This window comes from Grampus griseus, assembly GCF_964374135.1.
Source record: "Grampus griseus genome assembly, chromosome: X".
Classification (NCBI taxonomy): Eukaryota; Metazoa; Chordata; class Mammalia; order Artiodactyla; family Delphinidae; genus Grampus; species Grampus griseus.
Window position 1 is genome coordinate 12,543,013 of NC_138999.1, and position 21,660 is coordinate 12,564,672.

The window sequence follows — 21,660 nt, forward strand, 5'->3', positions numbered from 1 at the left end:
GTTACCTCAGGCAAGTCACCCTCACCAACATTAGGGTCCCCCTCCAGAGTCTTACAAGCCACTTTCCCATTGGTTGTTAGCCTTTTTGTTCCTTCTAAACATCCTGTGAAGCAAACAGGAAAGCTGTTTTTATTTACACCATTTTACATATGAGAGGACTGAGGTTCAAAGAGAGCTTTTATTTTTTCTTTTTTTAATATCTCTATTGGAGTATAATTGCTTTACAATGGTGTGTTAGTTTCTGCTTTATAACAAAGTGAATCAGCTATACATATACATATATCCCCATATCTCCTCCCTCTTGCGTCTCCCTCCCACCCTCCCTATCCCACCCTCTAGGTGGTCACAAAGCACTGAGCTGATCTCCCTGTGCTATGCGGCTGCTTCCCACTAGCTATTTTACATTTGGTAGAGTATATATGTCCATGCCGCTCTCAAAGAGAGCTTATAAAGACCACCCTCAAAACTAATAAATGACAGACTTGAAGCCAGGCCTTCAACAGCCAAGTTCATGTTCCCTCAATCATATCCCTGTATCTATGCTGAAACCACCCAATGTTTTGGAATGAGAATCTGGTCAAATCTCGATTAGGGCCATTTGAAAAAAAAAGTCTATGTGTGCGACCCCTTTTTTAATACTTGGATTGAACGACCTTGAATGACTGAAGGGCCTTGGTGGTTTCTCCATGTGCCCTGCCTTGTGGTGCATATATGTATTTTTTAAATAATTAAGTGATGAAAAAGTTATTTTATTTCGGGAATTTTTTTTACAGCGTACCTACCTCCAAGTTGAGATAACAGCATGTACCATAAGCATTCACATGGCATTTTCCAGTGCCAGAAGCCACATCCCCGGTGCACCTCATGTACTAGCTTGCAAACTTGGATGCTGACTAAAGCCAACCCCGTAAGAAGGGGGAGAAGGCTTGGTTCACTGAATATCAAAAGCTCTATGGCTGAATGGAGAACAGTATGGAGGTTCCTTAAAAAACTACAAATAGAACTACCATATGACCCAGCAATCCCACTACTGGGCATATACCCTGAGAAAACCAAAATTCCAAAAGAGTCATGTACCAAAATGTTCATTGCAGCTCTATTTACAACAGCCCGGAGATGGAAACAACCTAAGTGCCCATCATCGGATGAATGGATAAAGAAGATGTGGCACATATATACAATGGAATATTACTCAGCCATAAAAAGAAACGAAATTGAGCTATTTGTAATGAGGTGGATAGACCTAGAGTCTGTCATACAGAGTGAAGTAAGTCAGAAAGAAAAAGACAAATACCGTATGCTAACACATATATATGGAATTTAAGAAAAAAAAAAGTCATGAAGAACCTAGGGGTAAGGCAGGAATAAAGACGCAGACCTCCTAGAGAACGGACTTGAGGTTATGGGGAGGGGGAAGGGTGAGCTGTGACAAGGCGAGAGAGAGGCATGGACATATACACACTACCAAACGTAAGGTAGATAGCTAGTGGGAAGCAGCTGCAAGGCACAGTGATATTGGCTCGGTGCTTTGTGACAGCCTGGAGGGGTGGGATAGGGAGGGTGGGAGGGAGGGAGACGCAAGAGGGAAGACATATGGGAACATATGTATATGTATAACTGATTCACTTTGTTATAAAGCAGAAACTAACACACCACTGTAAAGCAATTATACCCCAATAAAGATGTTCAAAAAAAAAAAAAATGACTGGGGAAAAAAAAAAAAAAAGCTCTATGGCCCTCAGGGCCTCCAGTTTCAGCCAAACCTGATGTCAGAAGTCCTCTTAGTTAAGCTTCTTGACACCAGATTCATTTTTGAAGGTGGCTACATAGAAAAAAAAAATCAGCAAATAGATGAGGAATGAAATGAAAAGAATCCCAATGAAAGACTACAGAAGCCTTCTTTAATGAAACACCATCATTCGGCTGGAGTGAATGTGATGCTCAGACCAAGAGCCAATGAGCCATATGCAACAAGAAAGCATCCTTTCTCCTTTTTATAACTGTGATTCTAACGAGGTTGACATTACAGCAACAAGAATATATTAACAGTTTCTTATGTGCCAAGCATAGTGCAACTGATATATACATACTCTCATCTGAGCTTTCCAACAACTGGATGAGGTAGCTAGCCAGCAATAGAAATGCACTCAAAGCCCAGTTCTTGACTGCTACGCTAGACTCTAACATCTAAGACAGGCATATCATTCCTGGTTAGCCTAAATCAACGTGCATCAATTCACCACTATTTTCTACAAGTAGAGCAACAGAAAAAAAAAAAAAGTTTTATGGGAAAAAGGCACAAGTTCGCATGAGGAATTTAAGGCTATTCCCACCAACTGCAACCTGTACACTCCACTCCCAAAAGAGCTTCCCATCCACAGCCTAATGACCTTTGCCTCCCACCTTTTAATCTCCATTACTATCCTAAAAGAGAATTAATGTTCAGAATAATGATCCTAAAAACTGCAGGGCTCTCAATCACCAAAGGAAGATGCCGGCTTTGTACTTACTAAAGGAAGAACGGTACAGAAAGGGGGGATTTTATTATAGATGAATTCTGTATGAGCACAAAGGATCCACTGAGTTCAGAGAGGAGCCCTCTTCCGAACTTATGGATTATCGTGGACACCTCCAGAAACACACTAGATGTCAAGACTCAGAAGCCACCTCTGACTTCCCTTTCTAAACTCTGCAAATGCACATAAAATAATGATTTAACCATTATGTAATCAAGCTTCACTTGTTTATTAAAAACATTCTAACATTCTTTCTTCCTTACTAGTGATAAAAAAGGAACCGTCAAACATTACCATGTGCATACAAATGCCGAGAACAAATTGTACCTGGCAGAAAACTACTGTTTTGATTCCATTCCAAAGCTTATTCACTATCATCAACACAATTCAGCAGGTAACTTGGTTCAGTTTTTCTTTTATGGGTCCTTGTTGATAAATATAAATTTTCTTGGATATTACTGACCCTCCTAATACTCTTTTTTTTTAATTGAAGTATAGTTGATTTACAATGTTTTAGGTGTACAGCAAAGTGATTCAGATATATATAATATATATATATTCTTTTTCAGATTCTTTTCCATTATAGGTTATTACAAGATATTGAGTGTAGTTCCCTGTGCTGTACAGTAGGTCCTTGTTGTTTATCATTTTATATACAGTAGTGTGTGTATCTGTTCATCCCAAACTCCTGATTTATCCCTCCCCCCACTCCTAATACTCTTAATTATATAAGGAATCATGAAAGTAGGGGAAAATGCTCTCAAGCCCTGTGACTGTTGTGATTTTTAACCTACATTTCCTGGAATATAACATTATATACTCTATAATGCCAGGAAAAATGAAGTTGAGTGAGTTCAGTGACTTAGAAGTAGAGATTCTCTTTATAAAAATATTTGCAGTTTTTTTCCTGCCTACAGAAGTAAGATGACTGCAAAATTCAAGCAATATAGAAATGTGCATCATCGGAGAGATAACCTTCATGGACAAGCTGGTGTCTATTTTGACAGAATTTTTTTCTATGCTGACACTAACATTTATTATTCATTATATATATGCATATATATAATATATATGTATGTACACACATTATATGTTTACAGATATGAGATCATTCTATACATACTACTTTTCAGCCTGCTTTCTTTACTCTGCATGTCTTAGAAGTCTTTCCATGCACATGGGTATAGCTCACTCTGATCTGTTTAATGGAAATCTATTGTAGAATTACTCCGTAATTCATTCACCGAACCGTATACTGATTAGCTGCTGGATCATGTACAATATTTTCACATAACAATGGCTGTTTCATGCAAACATAGCTCTGTGTACCTGTATGAGTGTCTCTGTAGCCAAATTCCCTAAAAGTGGAATTTGAGATAATGGTTAAGAAGTTTAAAATTCAGACACTGTCAAATGCTATTCAGAAATGTACGCTCCCACTAACAGCAACACTTCATCCTCACTGACCCTGGGTGCTATCACTCTTTTTAAATTTTGCCTAATTGACTGATACAAATAGTATAAAATAATATAAAAATATATAGAAATCCCTTGTAATGGAAGTATTAACTAACCTTATTGTGGCAATCATTTTGCACTGTAGACATGTATCAAATCATCACAATTGTACACCTTAAGAGTTACCTATGTTATATGTCAATAAAATCTCAATAAACCTAAAAAAAATGAAATTTAAAAATCCACTCTAAATGTCTTATCTAGACTAGTTCCACTTACAGGCAGTGACTGGATGAATTTCCAACAGTTAGTAAAACTAAGCTGTGGGATCAGCATCAAACTTGTGCAACTCTACCTGACCTGATCACAGGCTCTTACTCCTGGTGTTGATTTTAGTTTTTATTTGTATTTTTCCATGGTCCCAATTTCTTCAATTGTGTATTTTAACATGTAGCACCTGAAAAATACACTTTGGAAAAGGTATTGTATAAATAGATGTCTCCAAGTGGAATGATTCCACTCCAGAGGATACACAAGAAATTCCCCAGGGGATTGGAAGAACATACTAAAATGTTTATTTAGATTTGTTTCTAAAATCTAATTCTCTTAAGTTTTCTATTTGTGAGTATATTTTATGATTCATATATTGTATCAACACAGCAGCAATTATATATACACATATTTTGGAGGAGTATGTTAATTTTTTTTTTTTTTTTTTGCTAATTAAAGGTGCAGGATTTACAAGAGACCACTCATGTAAAAACTAGATAAGTAATAGAGAAAAAAGGAAGGAGAGAAACGAAACATGTGTGAGAGCTCCCAGGACTTGGAAAACATCACACATTTAAAGCAAGAAACATACATTTTTAAAAATAAGTTATTTTGAACCACTATAAATACTTTGATTATTTTAACCCAGCTTTACCATAACTCCATGTAAACAATTAAAATGACTTGACCGTTAAATGCAATTTAGGAATAAGCTCATTTTTAATTTTTTTTATTTTTATTTTTGCGGTATGTGGGCCTCTCACTGTTGGGGCCTCTCCCGCTGCGGAGCACAGGCTCCGGACGCGCAGCCCCAGCGGCCATGGCTCACACGCCCAGCCGCTCCATGGCATGTGGGATCCTCCCGGACCGGGGCACGAACCCGTGTCCCCTGCATCGGCAGACGGACTCTCAACCACTGCGCCACCAGGGAAGCCCAAGCTCATTTAAAAAAAAAAAAAAAAATTCAAGTGGTTTACTTATCTTGTACCCTTGTGTACTGTTTGGATTTGTTTTTTTTAACCAAATGTATGTGCTGTGTGTATAATACTTAAATATGGGAGTATAAAAAGATAGCAAAATACCTGAAGAGCCATTTTTCCAAAGAAGATATACAGATGGCCAAAAGACATATGAAAATATGCTCAAGATCAGCACTCATCAGAGAAACGCAAACCACACTGAGCTATCACCTCACACCTGTCAGAACAGCTACCGCCAAAAAGTCCACAAATAACAAACGTTAATAAGGATGTGCAGAAAAGGGAACCCTAGTACGCTATTGGCGGGAATGTAAATTGGTGCAGCCACTATGGAAAACAGCATGGAGGTTCCTCAAAAAACTCAACATAGCACTGCCATATGACCCAGCAATCCCACTCCTGGGTATATATCTGAAGAAAATGAAAACACTAATTTGAAAAGATATATGCACCCCATGTTCACAGCAGCATTATCTACAATAGCCAAGATATGGAAACAACTTAAGTGTCCATCAACAGATGCATGGATAAAGAAGATGTGGTATATGTATATACAATGGCATATTACTCAGCAATAAAAAATAATGAAATTCTGCCATTTGTAACAACTGGGTAGACCTAGAGGGTTTATGTTTAGTGAAATAAGTCAGTGAAATAAGACTTATATGTGGAATCTAAAAAATAAAATGAATGAATACAACTAAACAGAAACATACTCGCAGATAAAGAGAACAAATTAGTGGCTACCAGTGGGGAGAGGGAAGGGGGGAGGGACAAGATAGAGACAGGGGACTAAGAGATACAAACTACTATGTCTAAAATAAATAAGCAACAAGTATATATTGTACAGCACAGGGGAAAAGAGCCATTATTTTGTGATAACTTTAAGTGGAGTATAATCTATAAAAATATTGAATCACTGTGCTGTACACCTGAAACTAATAAAATATTGTAAATCAACTATACTTCAATTTAAAAAAATAGTTGATGGCTAGCTACAAATGCAATAAAATAATTAAAACAAGAAAAGCTAGCAAAATAAAAATGAGAAACTTTTTAAAATAAAAGATTCCACCAAGCAACTAACTTTGATGAGATTTTTAAAAAATCACATAAAGTATTGATAGCTTTTACTCTTTGAATTTTTGCTTTACATAGAACTAGTTAGTCAAGTCAAGCAAATTAATATAACTACAGGATGAATATGGTTAGAATGGATTCTCTCTCTGCATGACAACATCATGAACTCTGTGCTTTTTCAGCTGCTCTAGAGAGAGCATAAGCAGAGGTGTGAACCAATGTAAGGTAATGTGATGTGATATAATGTCATCATGTGATGATGTGAAGCTGATTCCATTGCAGGCATGATCACACGACTCCGCCACCCTGTGTCAACGAAGGCCAACAAGGTTCCCATCTCCGTGTCCTTGGGAAGTGGTATGGACATGCCCTTGGGTTCTTAAACTCCATTTCCTACCATTTTTCATTTTATATATATATATATATATATGTGTGTGTGTGGTTAATTTACTGGGAAAAAAAAGATGGAAGACAGGGAGGAGATCCCTATTCAGCTTGTGTCAGGGAGGGCTTCAGCTCTAATATGTTCATTCGTTTTCTTAAACAAACTGAAACCTTTTCTGTCCTCCCAACCTAACTCTGTAATCTCCCCAGCATTACCAGAAAGACTGACCCAGTCATCAGCCTCTAGAACCCCACTGCCTGTCCTTTCTTCTTCTAGGATTCTCTGCCTGCTCAGGGGAGCCAGTTTGCAACCTGGATCACAGCTTAATTTATTTTATAAGAAAATGTAATGATATTTTACTAAGCTAAGGGCACTGAGCACATTTTGACACCAAGTCTTTCCAAGATGCCTCTGGTTGGCAAAGGTTATTTCACTCTAACTTTTCTTGTCAATAATTGTAGGTGCTTCAGGAACAATACTGTTCTGGTGACATTATCATGTGGTCTAACAGATCGTAAGATCACATCACTAAGGATTTTCTTTTTAAGTGATCAACTTAAAATTAAAAGGTCTTGCTGTTCTTCATACTGTCAGTGTTAAACTCTCATTGGAGAGGGAACCACTTGGGAAGCTGTTAGCCCCAAAGCCTTCTATTCTCATCCTAAAGAGGGTCTGTCTTGCCTTATTAGGAATCTGGGAACTGAAAAGAGAAGAGATTATGCTGTTGAAGGAGCTGGGAAGTGGCCAGTTTGGAGTGGTCCATCTGGGCAAGTGGAAGGGGCAGTATGATGTTGCTGTTAAGATGATCAAGGAGGGCTCCATGTCAGAAGATGAATTCTTCCAGGAGGCCCAGACCATGATGTAAGTTTCTCCTGAGGAATGGTGGTTTACCCTCACCATGAGGGGACATTCATGCTAACGGATCTGTCCCTAACATTTGCAAGGCCTGAATCAAGAGTCCACATAGCATAGAATATATAACGGAATATTACTCAGTCATAAAAAAGAATGGAATAATACGATTTGCAGCAACATGGATGGACCTAGAGATGATCATACTAAGTGAACACAGACAAAGACAAATATCATATGATATCACTTATATGTGGAATCTAAAATATGACGCAAATGAACTTATTTACAAAACAGAAATAGACTCAGACATAGAAAACCAACTTATGGTTACCAAAGGGGAGAGGTCAGGGGAGGGATAGATTAGGAGTTTGGGATTAACATCTACACACCACTGTATATAAAATAGATAAGCAACAAGGACCTACTGTACAGCACAGGGAACTGTATTCAGTATCTTGTAATAACCTATAATGGAAAAGACTGTGAAAAAGAGTGTGTGTGTGTTTGTGTGTGTGTGTGTATCTGAATCACTTTGCTGCGCACCTGAAACTAACACAACATCGTAAATCAACTATACTTTAATTTAAAAATGCACCATTTTTCAACAGGAAAAAAAGAATCCACAGATCATAGATACAAATATTTAGAAGTTATAAGTCAATTTAACACCCATTACACAAAATTGGTTCTATGCGTCTCCTCTGACAAGTATACCTTCACAACAACCTGAAAGGTCGTATTCAAATTTAGAATTCTCAAGGCTCTTTAGAGAAGTCAGCCTCTGGACCATGCTCCCCACCCCCCGCAAAACTCCACCCCTCCCCTTTCTCTTCCCACCCCCAGCCCCATCCTGTACTCAGTGCCTATGTGCAGACATAGCATTCAGTACATCCGAGCTCCCTCTGTGTCTCCCACAAGCAACTATCTCGGCTAGGGGTAGGCACACCAACGGCATGGTTCACTCTTGGGGAGATAGACCAGGAAGAGTCTGCAAAGGTCCTGGAAGAGGCCTCAGTACTTTGTGGGCAGGGGATTCCAGAGTCCTGGTACCCCAAGAGTGATAAAGAGATACACTGGTTCTGAGTGGACATGTCTCCTTAGCCCTCTGGCCTCTTTGTCCTGTGGGGAGGGATGCGGTGGAATGAGGAACAGAGTGGGGCCCTGTAAAGCACATGCCCAAGGGCACGAGCTTCTAGTGGCCAGGACTAAGGCACTACTGAAAACTAACGCCCTACAACAATATCCCAACACAGTGTGGTACAAGTCCTGTTCTCACCCTACTTCTTTCCTCATCTGATAAATGAAGATACCCTTCCTAATGGACCTCAGCTCCAAGCACAGCTCTCAACTCTTGGCAATTCATATGTGTTCTCTCTCTCTAGCTCTCCCCCTCCCTCTCCCTCCCCCTCCCCCTCCCCTCCCCCCCCCCATGTATGTAAGTACAAAGAACTCTTTTAATGATTATACCTCTTGTCAGCATGGTGAATCAGACTTTGAAGGGTGACCAACCATCCATTTTTGCCTGGGACTTCCCTGGTTTCAGCACTGAAAGTCCCACATCCTGGGAAACCCCTCAGTCCCAGGCAAACTGGGACAGTGAGCTGGCCATCCTACTCTAAGGAACCAATCAGCATGGTATGAAAAACAATGCTATAGCAGGCCTTTGGTCAAAGACACTTGAAACCACAAAGCCTAGCCTGCTACAGAGGAATAACATTTTTAAAAAATTTACTTAAACACTTATATACAGTGTTTACAGGCATCTCTCTGAGTGCTTTATAAACATTAATGCATTCAATCCTCATAAGAAGGCTATGAGGGATGTACCATTGTTGTCTTTGGTAGGAAAACATTGTTGTGTTTGGTAGGAAACTAAAGCACAGAAATGTTAAATAACTAGCCCAAGGCCACCAAGCTAGGAAAAGTGGCAGAGCAGAGATGCAAACCCAGCAGCCCTTCCAGCGTCCATTTCCTTAGTCATTCTTTTATGAAGACCAAAGGCACCCGGAGAGTCAGAATAACCACTTTTACTGCAATTGCCCAATTGTTTGGAAGCAGAGGTACTATGCAAACAGAAGCCTTTGGCTGGGGCTGGCTTCACGGGCACACAACCTGCACAGTGTCGAGGGCTCCTGCACTTAGAAGGGCTCCGCGCTTGGTTTAATGCTGTGCTGTCACCATTGAAATTCTTAATAATTCTTACACAAGGATCCCTGCATTTTCACTTTGCACTGATCCCTGCAAATTATGTAGTTCATCCTGTCTCTGGCAATTGTACTGTCATAAAACGGGGGAAGGGGTCCTTGATGTCAGAACAGAAAAATCCGACAGGAACTCCCTTAGGGTCATGGTGTAACCCCTGTGTCATGGTGTAACTTTAAAAGATATTTTTTGCTATTAGAGAGCTGGTAATCCTACAGAATCCTAAAAAGTCATTAACAAATCACCTAGTCATAGAGAACGAGTCCAAACTGTATCATCAGGGGAAACTGTTAAATCTCAAATGTAATGGTCAAACGGAGGCCTGAAATGTGGGAGGTGTCAATTGACATGGTATTCCTACCATGTGCCCCCTGGGCAGTGACTGAATTTGCTCAAGGAACACCTTTTATTGGGTGATAGACCTTGGTCCCACCACAAGCCTTCCCTTTGAAGGGAGCAATGCAGGTCCCTAACACTGCTCAAATATGCATAACCCAGCCTTGAGTAACATGATAACACATGTCCCTATAGTCAAACTAAGGAGGAAAAAAATAACTGAATATTTAATGAATCCTCATCTGTTAAAAAAATTGTCAAGTTGACATGTTAAATTTAATTTAGTCTACACATCTGAACATTAAAGAATCATCCTGTAATGCTCATCATCATTAATTTTTAGAGAAATGCAAATCAAAACTATGAGGTACCACCCCACACGAGTCAGAATGGCCATTACCAAAAAAATCTACAAATAACAAATGCTGGAGAGGGTGTGGAGAAAAGGGAACCCTCCTACACTGTTGGTGGGAATGTAAATTGGTGCAGCCACTATGGAAAACAGTACGCAGGTTCCTCAAAAAACTAAAAATAGAGCTACCATATGACCCAGCAATCCCACTCCTGGGCCTATACCCTGAGAAAACCATAACTGGAAAAGATACCTGCACCTCTATGTTCATAGCAGGACTATTTTTTTATTGGGGTACAGTTGCTTTACAATGTTCTCTTAGTTTCTGCTGTACAGCAAAGTCAATCAGTTATACATATACATATATTCCCTCCTTTTTAGATTTCCTTCCAATTTAGGTCACCACAGAGCACTGAGTAGAGTTCCCTGTGCTATACAGTAGGTTCTCATTAGTTACCTATTTTATATACAGTAGTGTATATATGTCAGTCCCAATCTCCCAATTCATCCCACTCCCCCTTCCCCCCTTGGAAACCATAAGTTTGTTTTCTACATCTGTGACTCTCTTTCTGATTTGCAAATAAGTTCATCTATAGCAGCACTATTTACAGTAGCCAAGACATGGAAGCAACCTAAGTGTCCATCGACTGATGAATGGATAAAGAAGATGTGGAACATATATACAATGGACTATTACTCAGCCATAAAAAGGAACGAAATAATGCCATTTGCAGCAACATGGATGGCCCGAGAGATTATCATACTAAGTGAAGTAAGTCAGACAGAGAAAGACAAATACCATATGATATCACTTAGACGTGGAATCTAAAATATGACACAAATGAACTTATCTACAAAACAGAAACAGACTCACAGACATAGAGAACAGACTTGTGGTTGCCAAGGGGAAGTGGGGTGGAAGAGGGATGGAGTGGGAGTTTGGGGTTAGCAGATGCAAATTATTATATAGAGAATGGATAAACAACAAGGTCCTATTGTATAGCACAGGAAACTATATTCAATATCCTGTAATAAACCATAATGGAAAAGAAAAAGAAGCATCCTGTAAATTGATAAGAATAGATGAATTACATAAGGGCTAGTTGATGAACATCATAATAGCTGTCGTGACCTACTAGAAGTGCTATGTCACGTGGTTATTCTTTTCTAAGTTTATCATCAAAAAAATAACGTCACAATAATGCAAAATGAAATTTTTTTAAAAAGGAAAATCAGAACTAATCTCACTTCTCTAACATGGAAACTATTTTCATTTTACCTACACCCTTCATATTCTATTTTTTTTTTTAAGGAAATGTTTAGACATGAAAGTTGGATGCTTTAACATGGAAATGACTTCTCCTAGGGTATAGCTTCCTCCAAATCAGCCATGGAGTTCTCAAGATGCCACGAGACTAAGCAGGATTTCTGAGGCAACAGACCACTGCTTCCCTGATTCTCTGTAGCAAAGTTGAACAAGCACCCAGAACAGCTTAACGGCTGCTGAGGTTGTCAATATCCAAGAGGAGGCAGCATTTTTCTGCTTCCAAAGGCTAACGCTCCCAGAATCAGACCCTTCCTCCGTTCCACTAGAAGGGGGGAAATTAAAACACACAAAAATCTGACAGTGATTCTTTTTCAGGACATCTGGAAAATGCAGTATGGAAATTCAGTATTGAACTTTGAACATCTGTTGTTTCCAGGAAACTCAACCATCCCAAGCTGGTGAAATTCTATGGAGTGTGTTCAAAGAGATACCCTATATACATAGTGACTGAATATATAACCAATGGCTGCTTGCTGAGTTACCTGAAGAGTCATGGGAAAAGACTTGAGCCCTCCCAGCTCTTAGAAATGTGCTATGATGTTTGTGAAGGCATGGCCTTCTTGGAGAGCCACCAGTTCATACACCGGGACTTGGTAAGGAAAGAAAGCTATCCCCAGCTCCCTCCTCCAGCGATGGGGCCACTGGGAGGGACGGCAAGGAGGGCATCTTCACTTATACTTTGCTCACTTGTGACATGCTTAAGCGCATGACATTTTTGTAATCAAAATCACAATTTCACAATAAAATACTTGAAGTATAGAAAGAGTAGAAGTAGCCATCAAGATCTATGTAGTTAGGTTGCGGTATAAAGGAAAACAGATGGAAAGGAAAGACTTGGTCACTTTCCTGTTTCCCGGAACCATTTAACCCAAGGTTACCTTTACTCCAGGAAGGGTTTAGTGCTAAAGGAGTTGTTCAGTACCATAACCAAAAATACAAGAAATGAAATTTGTGTGTGTCTTTGGGTCAGGGTGGGCATGGAGAGTGTTCTGCTTGGTTTGCACTGGTATTGATTGATCTTTTAAGATTTTCTTGTGCTGAACAGCAAACCTGCCATGCACCCTAGGCCAGTGTATTTGGGGTTCCCAGCGCAGCAGTTACGCCTTCAAAGCGCCTGTTAATGCACGGTGCCCTAGCAGTGTGGAGAGGGAACCCCTAGACATGATTTTTGCCTTCTCATTGATGAGCTCATGTTCTGTGTTTAATGTCTAATACCTTTCGTGCTGTTTGACAAGGATGGATGCTTGAGGCAAAATACTTATGGGAGCACATTTTCATTCTGAAAAATGGAAAATTGCGAAGGAAAAAAGACAACTCCTATACTCTAGATATTTCCTTTGAAATAGAGCATTTGGGGTTGTGATAGGCAATCTTCGATTTTGCTGAGAATTCTGCCAAAGAAAAGGAAAATGTCTGATTTTGATGCCAGGGGATTCTTGGTCATCTTTACTACTTGGTAATTTTGCTTTCCCTCTAAAGGCTGCTCGGAACTGCTTGGTGGACAGTGACCTCTCTGTGAAGGTTTCTGACTTTGGGATGACGCGGTAAGCCAATTCCCACAGGGCAGCCAATGCAACAGGGGTTTCCATTCACATCAAAATGCGGATATAGAACCTGCTCTCAATCAGGGGCTTAAAAACCGGGATCCCTCCCCCACTCTACCTCTGCCCACCTCATTTCTCCACCCATAAGATGGGATTGTTCTTCAGAAATTGCCCCAAGTCCTTTTCAGTTCTTTCAACACCTTGATAAATATTTCCTAAACTTAAGAATAAATTCCATGAAAATCTTAAATATTCAAATATAACATGTTACAGCCAGACATACAACCCAGAAAAGCTTAAAAAGCCTTGATTGAGTGAGCGTGTGTGTGTGTTGTGGCTCCTTCACCCCTTCTGGCTGTTTCCTCTTAACACTATATGTTCAAATGGACAGGGCATTAACACTACGACAATTTTTCTTGCCATTTTATTAAATTTCCTGTATCATCAGGTAAGGCAGTAGACTCAGATTCTCTCGGTGAGCACTCTAGCAACACTTCAGGATTTGAGAAATTAGTTTGAGTATGACAGCAGTTTAACAAGAGTCTTCCATTTCCTGAACTCTGAATCCTTATACTATGTAAGCCTCAGAGTCAATTTTCATGGTTTTACATAGGAAATGAAGACATACATGGTAGCCTTTCCATTCAACAAACATTTATTGAGTGCCTATGCAGTGCCTGGGCCTTATGAGAGATACTGAAATGTATGGGATACTCCCTGCCCTCAAACTGCCCATGGTTTAGTCTATAGGGCAAGCAGATGTCCCTGCCATTGAGACAAAATACAGCTATAAAGTTGTGCCCACTCAACATAAACTCATGTCATTCTGAGGAGAGAGAACGCAGTTTCAAAGCGATCTGAAGAGGTGACGAAAGCCAGCTCTATGTTTAGCCAGCATGGCCCTAAAACACCATAGGAAGATCTATTTTTTTTTTAAGTCTTCTCCAAATTTCATTAGAGAAGCTGCTCCTCTTCTGGGACCCCTCAGTGTTGCCAGGGTGTCCCTTTAGCTGCGTGCTCCCTGCCACCCTCCTCTGACCATGCACTTCCTCTCCAACGCCCACACTTCGAATGTGCAGCTCGCCTGAGCGCAAGAGAAAAAGCTGCTCACAGCTGCTCAGGACAGGGAGAGGCTCCCAGGCCGAGGGAGCTGATCCCACTTTGTTCTCAAAGCAGAAATATGGGCTGTTACGCCAGCATCCAGGGAATATACTGTCAAGTTCTTTGTAACTTAGGAAAAGGGGGCTGCACGTCTTGCTCTAAATAAGGGATCCTGGAGGCCATGCACCAGGCCCTGTTGGTCATGAAGCTCTGGGGTCACATTAGTCAGATGCCTGTGATTGAACTTGGTCCTGATGATTTGAAGGAAGGTTTAGGTCATGAGCAGAGCCCAGTCAGGGGTGTCAGGGTTGTTTCTGAGTGTCTGGTGGTGTCTGAGGAGCTGAGGGGGCTTGGGAGGGAAGTATGGAAGGTGCTATATGTAATCTTATGGAAGCATTATTTATTATTACTATTATTAATATTTTCCAGAATGATTTGCCACACCAGCTTTTTCAGCTATTTTAAAGTACAATAAACATCTCTAACACATTTTTGTGTGTGAAGTTTTCCTACAAATTATATCCAAAGTTTCAGTCTCCATCATTTTCATTTTTCTATTTTCTTGAGTTAGTAGTCATTATTTACGTGTTTTTTGTGGGCTTCTCCTTTTTTAATTGTACAAATAATATATGCTTATTGTAAGAAATATAGCAATAGTGTATAAAGCAAAAAGTAGAATCTACCCCCCCACCCATTCCCCTTATTTTCAGCACTAGGAGTAACTATGGCTGATACATTCAGTGGATGTCCTTTCAAACCTGATTCCTAAGTGTACCCAATCATAGACACAAATATGGACATTTACTGTTTGTCCCCACAAAAATGGAATCACATTACCTATACATGCTTTTGCACTAACCATAAACCATAGGCATCTTTTTATTTTGGTCAGTGTAGAGTGATCTCTTTTTTCATGGCTGCATACTATTCTATTAATGTACCATATTATATTTAATCACTCCTCAGCCTGGGGACATTGAGGTTGATTGCATTTTTATCGTTATTATAAACAAAAGTGTACTGCATATCTTGAGCATATATTTTTATGGTCTTGATAACTTCATAAGATATTATTGCTGTCCATCATTGTTTACAATAGCAAAAGATTAGAAGTTACACGGTTAAACAAATTACGTTAATCCGTAAGAAGAAAGACTAGTCAGCCATTAAACATGATGCTGTAGGAGAATGTAACCATGGGGAAAATGTTCTTGATATGCCCTTAAAGGAAAAATAAAAGCAAACCTCAATACAACAGAAACCCAATTTTGTTCAAAGTATATATAGAAAAAAAGATTTGAAAGTACAAGTGAAAATGTATCTTGAGTGGTAGCATGTGACAGGTTATCTTTGGGGTGGGATTCGGAGTGATTTTACTTTTACTTGTTTGTGTTTCTTTCTATTCACCAAATATTTTGCATTCAGATTTTGCTATTTTCAAAGTTAGAGATCATTTTTTTAAATGCTTACAAGTCATAAGCAGCCTCTAGCTAAGCTCACACACCGAAAGGAAGCAAAAGGTCTGGAAAACCAAGGCCCTCCGCTGAGACCGGACGGCTGTATGTCCTGCATACTTGGCTGAAGGACTGTGTTGATGTTTTCCTCTGCAGGTATGTTCTTGATGACCAGTATGTCAGTTCGGTAGGAACAAAGTTTCCCGTCAAGTGGTCAGCCCCAGAGGTGTTTCACTACTTCAAATACAGCAGCAAGTCAGACGTATGGGCGTTCGGTAAGAATGTGGCCACGTGGGACCCAGCCCCATTGCATAAGCTGGCTTCCACAACAGGAAACCACAAGAGCAGCAACATCCATTTTCAGCAAAAGCTCTGGGCACTTACAAAATTACATGTATGGTCAGAGACAAGCAAGGGATTGAAGAAGGTGATGGTGACCCTTTCTTGTGCTGGTGTTAGGATGTCTGCCACGTATTGTATAATTGGCATCCTGCTAGCACCTTCTCATAAAATCAAAAGGGATAAAAGCTTTCCCACTGAAGGTTTCAGTTTTCAAAAAGGAGTCACCGAAAACTAAAACCCAGTTTGCATGAGGTACAAAACGGTGAAGGGCTTAAAATGAAGTCATCGACTTTCTGCACGGAAGCGGGGTGATAATCATTCCCTTCTGAATTGACCAGTTTGGGGGGCATGCCTGGTGTAAATACCAAACATGACTCAGCACTTTCTTTGGCCCATCCCAACTTCAACTAGTGTCCCTGTTAAAATTCATCATTTAGGTCAGGGGTCAGCAGACCATGGCGCAGGACCAATTCCAGTGGCCTGTTTCTGTAAGGAAAGTTTGATCGGAGCACAGCCATGTCCTTTGTACATATGGTTTATGTATTGTCTGTGGTTGCTTTTGTGCTTGCAACAGTAGCTGTCACAGAGGCTGCATGACCCTCAAAGCCTAGAAAACTTACTTTGTGGCCCTTTATAGAAAGAGTATGCTGACCCCTATTTTATTGAAAGATCTATATTGAAATTTAGTAAACGTAATTAGACAACAGAGACAATTCTTAAATTGTGATTCTGTAGATTTTCTGGTATTTTTCTACATTGGGAGGAATGTCAGGCTTGTTTAAAATCACTGTCAGATGAGCCCAGGATAAATATTCCAAATTATCATAAGGCTATGGAATCTATTAAATACAACTGAGAACTATTTCATGCCTGTCTGAGTCCATAAGCACAATTTGACTTTCTACATGACAGCCTGAAGAAAGGAAAATGTAGTCAGCTGTTTAGTTTTCTATGTGACAATTGTTAAAAATAATTATTCCTTTTGTAAAATTGGTACTGTTCATTGTAAAAAAAATAATAATCCAATGTATACAGAAAAAGGAAAAACCACAGAGAGCATTTTGGTGAATACTTGATGTCATTTTGTGCTGATGAACTTGTCAGAATTAGTTTCAATCTCTTTGTGTCAAATGATATGCCTTATGAAAGATATTTTTAAAAATCGGTATCCTTACTCCACAGTCACAGCTGGGTTTTGACCAAAACATTGCATTACCCAGGCTGACTGCTTACCTTATGTGCCAGAATTTGGCTCCAAATATTTTCTGGCTGTTTCCAAGAACTAAATTCATTCTTAAATAATCTGTCCCCAGTGAAGATACTCAAAATAAACCAGGACCTCTGAAAGCAATTCTCAAAGAGGAGTCCCACAGATATTTTAAGCAATGATATTATTCTTGAGATAAGTGGTTAGCCTTCCAAAGAGACAACTGTGAAAGGGGCAACACGTTTTCTGATGGTTGTTTTAGAATATTTGTTTAAAAAAACCCCACAGCCACCATAACTTGTAACATTGCCTTACTGTAAATATTTTACAAAAAAATCTGTAGCCCTAAAGGTCAAAGAAGTTTTGAAGTTAGTACTTCAGTTATGGTTCTAGAACAATTTTCTCCCTTCTTACATATTTCTAGTTTTCCAAGCTTTTGAAGCTGGCTGAGTGCTGGAATTCTCTGGCTTGGCCAGTACATCACAATGGCCACCATTTAGAGAGCATTTAAAATGTCTCCAGTGCCCTTCTAAATGCTCCGCGTGTTTCATCCTATTCAATCCTCTCGACAACTCTGTGATGTGCAGATATCCGCATATTACAGAAGGCAAGCAGAGCTGAGAAGGACTAAGAAAGTCGCCCAGCCTGTAAGTGGCAAACCTGGGCCTCAAAAGGCACGTCTGACTGGCCCCAAACGCAACCCTCTTGACCACCATGACCAGAACTCGGTTTCTTAACCTGGAGTCCACCATACACTGGATACTTCCAGAAAATACCCTGTGAACTTCCACACAAGGAGCCCGAAAACGCTGTGCATTCACTTCCTCGAGGAAAAGCTAATGCTTTTAATCAGATCCTTGAAAGGACACCTGACCCACAAAGTATTCTAGAACACTGTGGCAATAGAAAAGGAGGAGCGTTGCCCATGATTTTATCTTAAATTTCCACCAAAAGGTAATTTGATGGTGCAGTGAAGCTGTTGCCAAGGCAGAGAGAAAGGGCGAGGACTCCCATCCATTACTCCTAAGGGCTGGAGCTGGGGCTTGTCACGGTGGGTTGGACCAGGCCTCAGCCGCCTCTCTGAAGCAGCCCAAGGGCCTTGACCCCAGGGAGCTCCCCCTGCAGCTGCCCTGGCGGGTTCCCCGTTTCCCGGCAAGAATGGGCGTCCGGGTCTCAGGGAACAGGGAGAAGAGAGCCTGGGCTCCGTAAGCTATGGTCCAGGCCCGCCCTCCCTACCCCGTCCTCCATGCTTGGACTCATCCCCCAGGGATCCCGGCTCTGACCCAGAGCCTTCCTGACCTGCCGCGTGAAGCTCGTTCGACAAACTGTACCTTTTGACGCTGGCTCTCTCTCCTCTGTCCGCCGCCGCCCTCCCCATGGTGCAGGGATCCTGATGTGGGAAGTGTTCAGCCTGGGGAAGCAGCCTTATGACTTGTACGACAACTCGCAGGTGGTCATGAAGGTCTCCCAGGGCCACCGGCTCTACCGGCCCCAGCTGGCGTGGGACACAGTCTACCAGGTCATGCACAGCTGCTGGCACGAGGCGAGTGATCCACTGGCGGGAGCGGGCACGCGCCGGGCGCATCCGGGCCGGTGGCTGCGTCACCGCCGGAAGAAACGTTTTTGAGGCGGGGACGGGGGTGGGGGTGGGGGGCACCTGCTACAGAGCAGGTGGAAATGGCCCTGGGCCCCTGCCCTCAGGTGTTTGTGATCTGAAACCAGCACTGTAGGCGCCAACAACTTAACAAACAACTTATATCAGCAGTGTTCTAAGGACTTTACGAATATTAACTCATTTATTCAACAGGAAACACACTATGAGTAGGTACTCTTATCATGGCTAAACGAACAGAAGTGGAAACAGAGACCCAGAGAGGTTAAGTGACTCGCCCAAGCTCACACAGCTAGTAAGAGGCAGGCTGGCTAGTGTCAGAGGCCCTGTTCTCAACCACAACACTAGAGGGTCTCTCCTCAAGGAGAAAATGTGTAACAGAGAACAAATAACACGTGTAGAGAGCACAGAATGGACAGCAGTCTGTTCTCCCTTCCCCTGTCTCCCAAGTGCTGAATAAAAGCCTTCCATGCAGGGAGAGAATAAGAGTATCTTTTTTTGTGGGACTGAAAACAGCAAGTAGCTTATAATTATATGTGCAAATTAGAAACAGAGACAAGTAAGTACAGGAAGGAAGAGCTCAGAGGACACAGGGAGCCCAGCTTCCGGAACGCATCGTTATCTGAGCCAGGTCTGGAAAGCCCTACAGAGCTTCCCCAACTATGTGGGTGGAGACACAGTTCAAGGGTGTCCAGGTGAGAGCGACCAGCACAAGCACAGGTGGGGAGGCAGGAATGAGCACTGCATGCTTGGCTGGAGCTGTGGTTGGAAGGGCTGGAAATGAGTTTGGAAGAGTACGTCTGGTCCTGTAGCCTGAATGACAAGGAGAGGAGTGTGAGTTTGGCTTTCTATAGGCAACACGGAGCCCCTGAAGACATTTGCGAGTGATGTGATAATAAGAGACTTCTAAGAATATTCATCTAAGAGCCCGCAGCCCATAGCCATTATACGGTGTGGCCTCATTGACAAACGGGCCTAACGCTGCCGTCATGCGTTCACACATTCATTCATTCACTCGTAAGAGACAGATCAGTGTCGTGGTTAAGCGTGTGGACTCTGGAGCCAGAATGCTAGCTCTGGGTTGAATGCTAGCTGTGGGACCTTGCATAAGCCTCCTAACATCTCTGTGCTTCACCATAAAATAGTACTTAACTGATAGGATTATTGTGTGGATTGAATGAGTTAATATTATAAAGTCCTTAGAACAGTGCCCGGTATACAGTAAGTGCTCTAAGTGGTTGTCGTTGTTGTTACATATTAATAGAGCAGCTGTGCACCAGGCACTATGCGGGTGCTAGGAATAAATGACTGCACAGGATTTAAAGAGTTCCTCATCTCTTGTGTTGGAGCCTAGAATTCCACTTTGGAAGAGTTACTGACTGCATCACGTAACATTTTATCGTTTAGCTTAAATTCTTCTTGGAATATGGGCACTTGGTGACTTCCCACCCAATGTCACTTGAAATACTATCTAAGGCTCCCCCACTCTTTTTTACCCCAAATGTAAAGGGGATGAGAGCCTTAGGTGGCACTAGAGGGTCAGACTGGGTCAGAGAAGGGTTAGAGACCTGGCACTGCCCACAACCAGGCAGACTCACTGCTGTCACCTGGCCGATGGAGAAGAGGAGCAGACAAGGGTGTTTGAGTTGAAGCTGGGAACCTCCCTGGCCCTCCCCACTCCAGCTCCTGGGAATGTGCCTGCACCATCAGATGGACAGGGGGCCCTGAACAGGAAGGAACTGCCTTCTTCCTACAGTTGGTCCATGAAAGTGTGAGGATTGGGGCAGAATCCATTGAGAGGGGGTTGCACGGGGGCAGTCCCCAGCTGAAGGTCCTGCTTATAGTGAGTGTTTTGTAGTTTAGTCTCCCTTCTTTTTGGTATTTTATTTCACAATTTTGGGGAGAAAATTCACAATTTTCATTAGATTCCAGTTTAGCTTTCCCGTATTTCTTTGTACAAAAATGAACACGTATGTATAGGTGTGTGGTTTTGTTTCCCTTTCTTTCTTACAAAAAAAAAAAAGAGCATACAAATTCCTCTCCACAGGCATCGGCCCTCTAGCAACACAGACCATTGTTAAGCTTCTGAATTCCTGCCGATCTGATAGACGAGAAATGGCATTTTAGTGCAGCTTTCCTAGGTACATCTTTCATTATGAGTGAGGCATATTTTGAAGAGCATATGTATATCTTTCTGAGAATTATATGTCATACCTTTTCCCTTTTTCTATAAGGTTTTTGTTCCTCCCACCTCAATTTTAAAGATCCCTTTAGAAATTCAGGAGATTAATACTCTATCTCTGACATAAATTGTAATTATTTTCTCCCAGTTTGTCACTTATCTTTGATTTAATTTATGATGTTCTTTGCCATGCAAAACTTTCTTTTTAAAAAAATACAGTTGACTACATCATTATTTGCTTCTTTTGCTTCTGGAAACTGAGTTATAGTTAGATAGGCTTTGCCACACCCAGATTGCAAAGGCGTTCACTCAGATTTTCCTCTAGTAATTGCATGGTTTCATTCTTTTACATTTAAGTGTCTGATCTAGTCTGTTTGTTTTGGTATATGGAATAAAAAGTATGGATCCAAAGATTTCGTTTTCTAAATGACTACTCAGTTGTTGAGGCACCATTTAT

At 41.1% G+C, this 21,660-nt stretch overlaps 1 protein-coding gene across 1 annotated transcript in view; it reads left to right on the plus strand.

Moving 5' to 3' along the window:
- Window positions 1–21,660, plus strand: part of BMX (BMX non-receptor tyrosine kinase) — a 42,453-nt gene that overhangs the window by 18,734 nt on the left and 2,059 nt on the right. Inside the window, exons 11-17 of the mRNA XM_082681317.1 lie at window positions 2,783–2,910; window positions 6,587–6,661; window positions 7,379–7,550; window positions 12,138–12,354; window positions 13,241–13,305; window positions 16,017–16,135; window positions 18,795–18,952. Coding sequence (XP_082537443.1) covers window positions 2,783–2,910; window positions 6,587–6,661; window positions 7,379–7,550; window positions 12,138–12,354; window positions 13,241–13,305; window positions 16,017–16,135; window positions 18,795–18,952 — 934 coding nt within the window. The remainder of the gene's footprint in view (window positions 1–2,782; window positions 2,911–6,586; window positions 6,662–7,378; window positions 7,551–12,137; window positions 12,355–13,240; window positions 13,306–16,016; window positions 16,136–18,794; window positions 18,953–21,660) is intronic.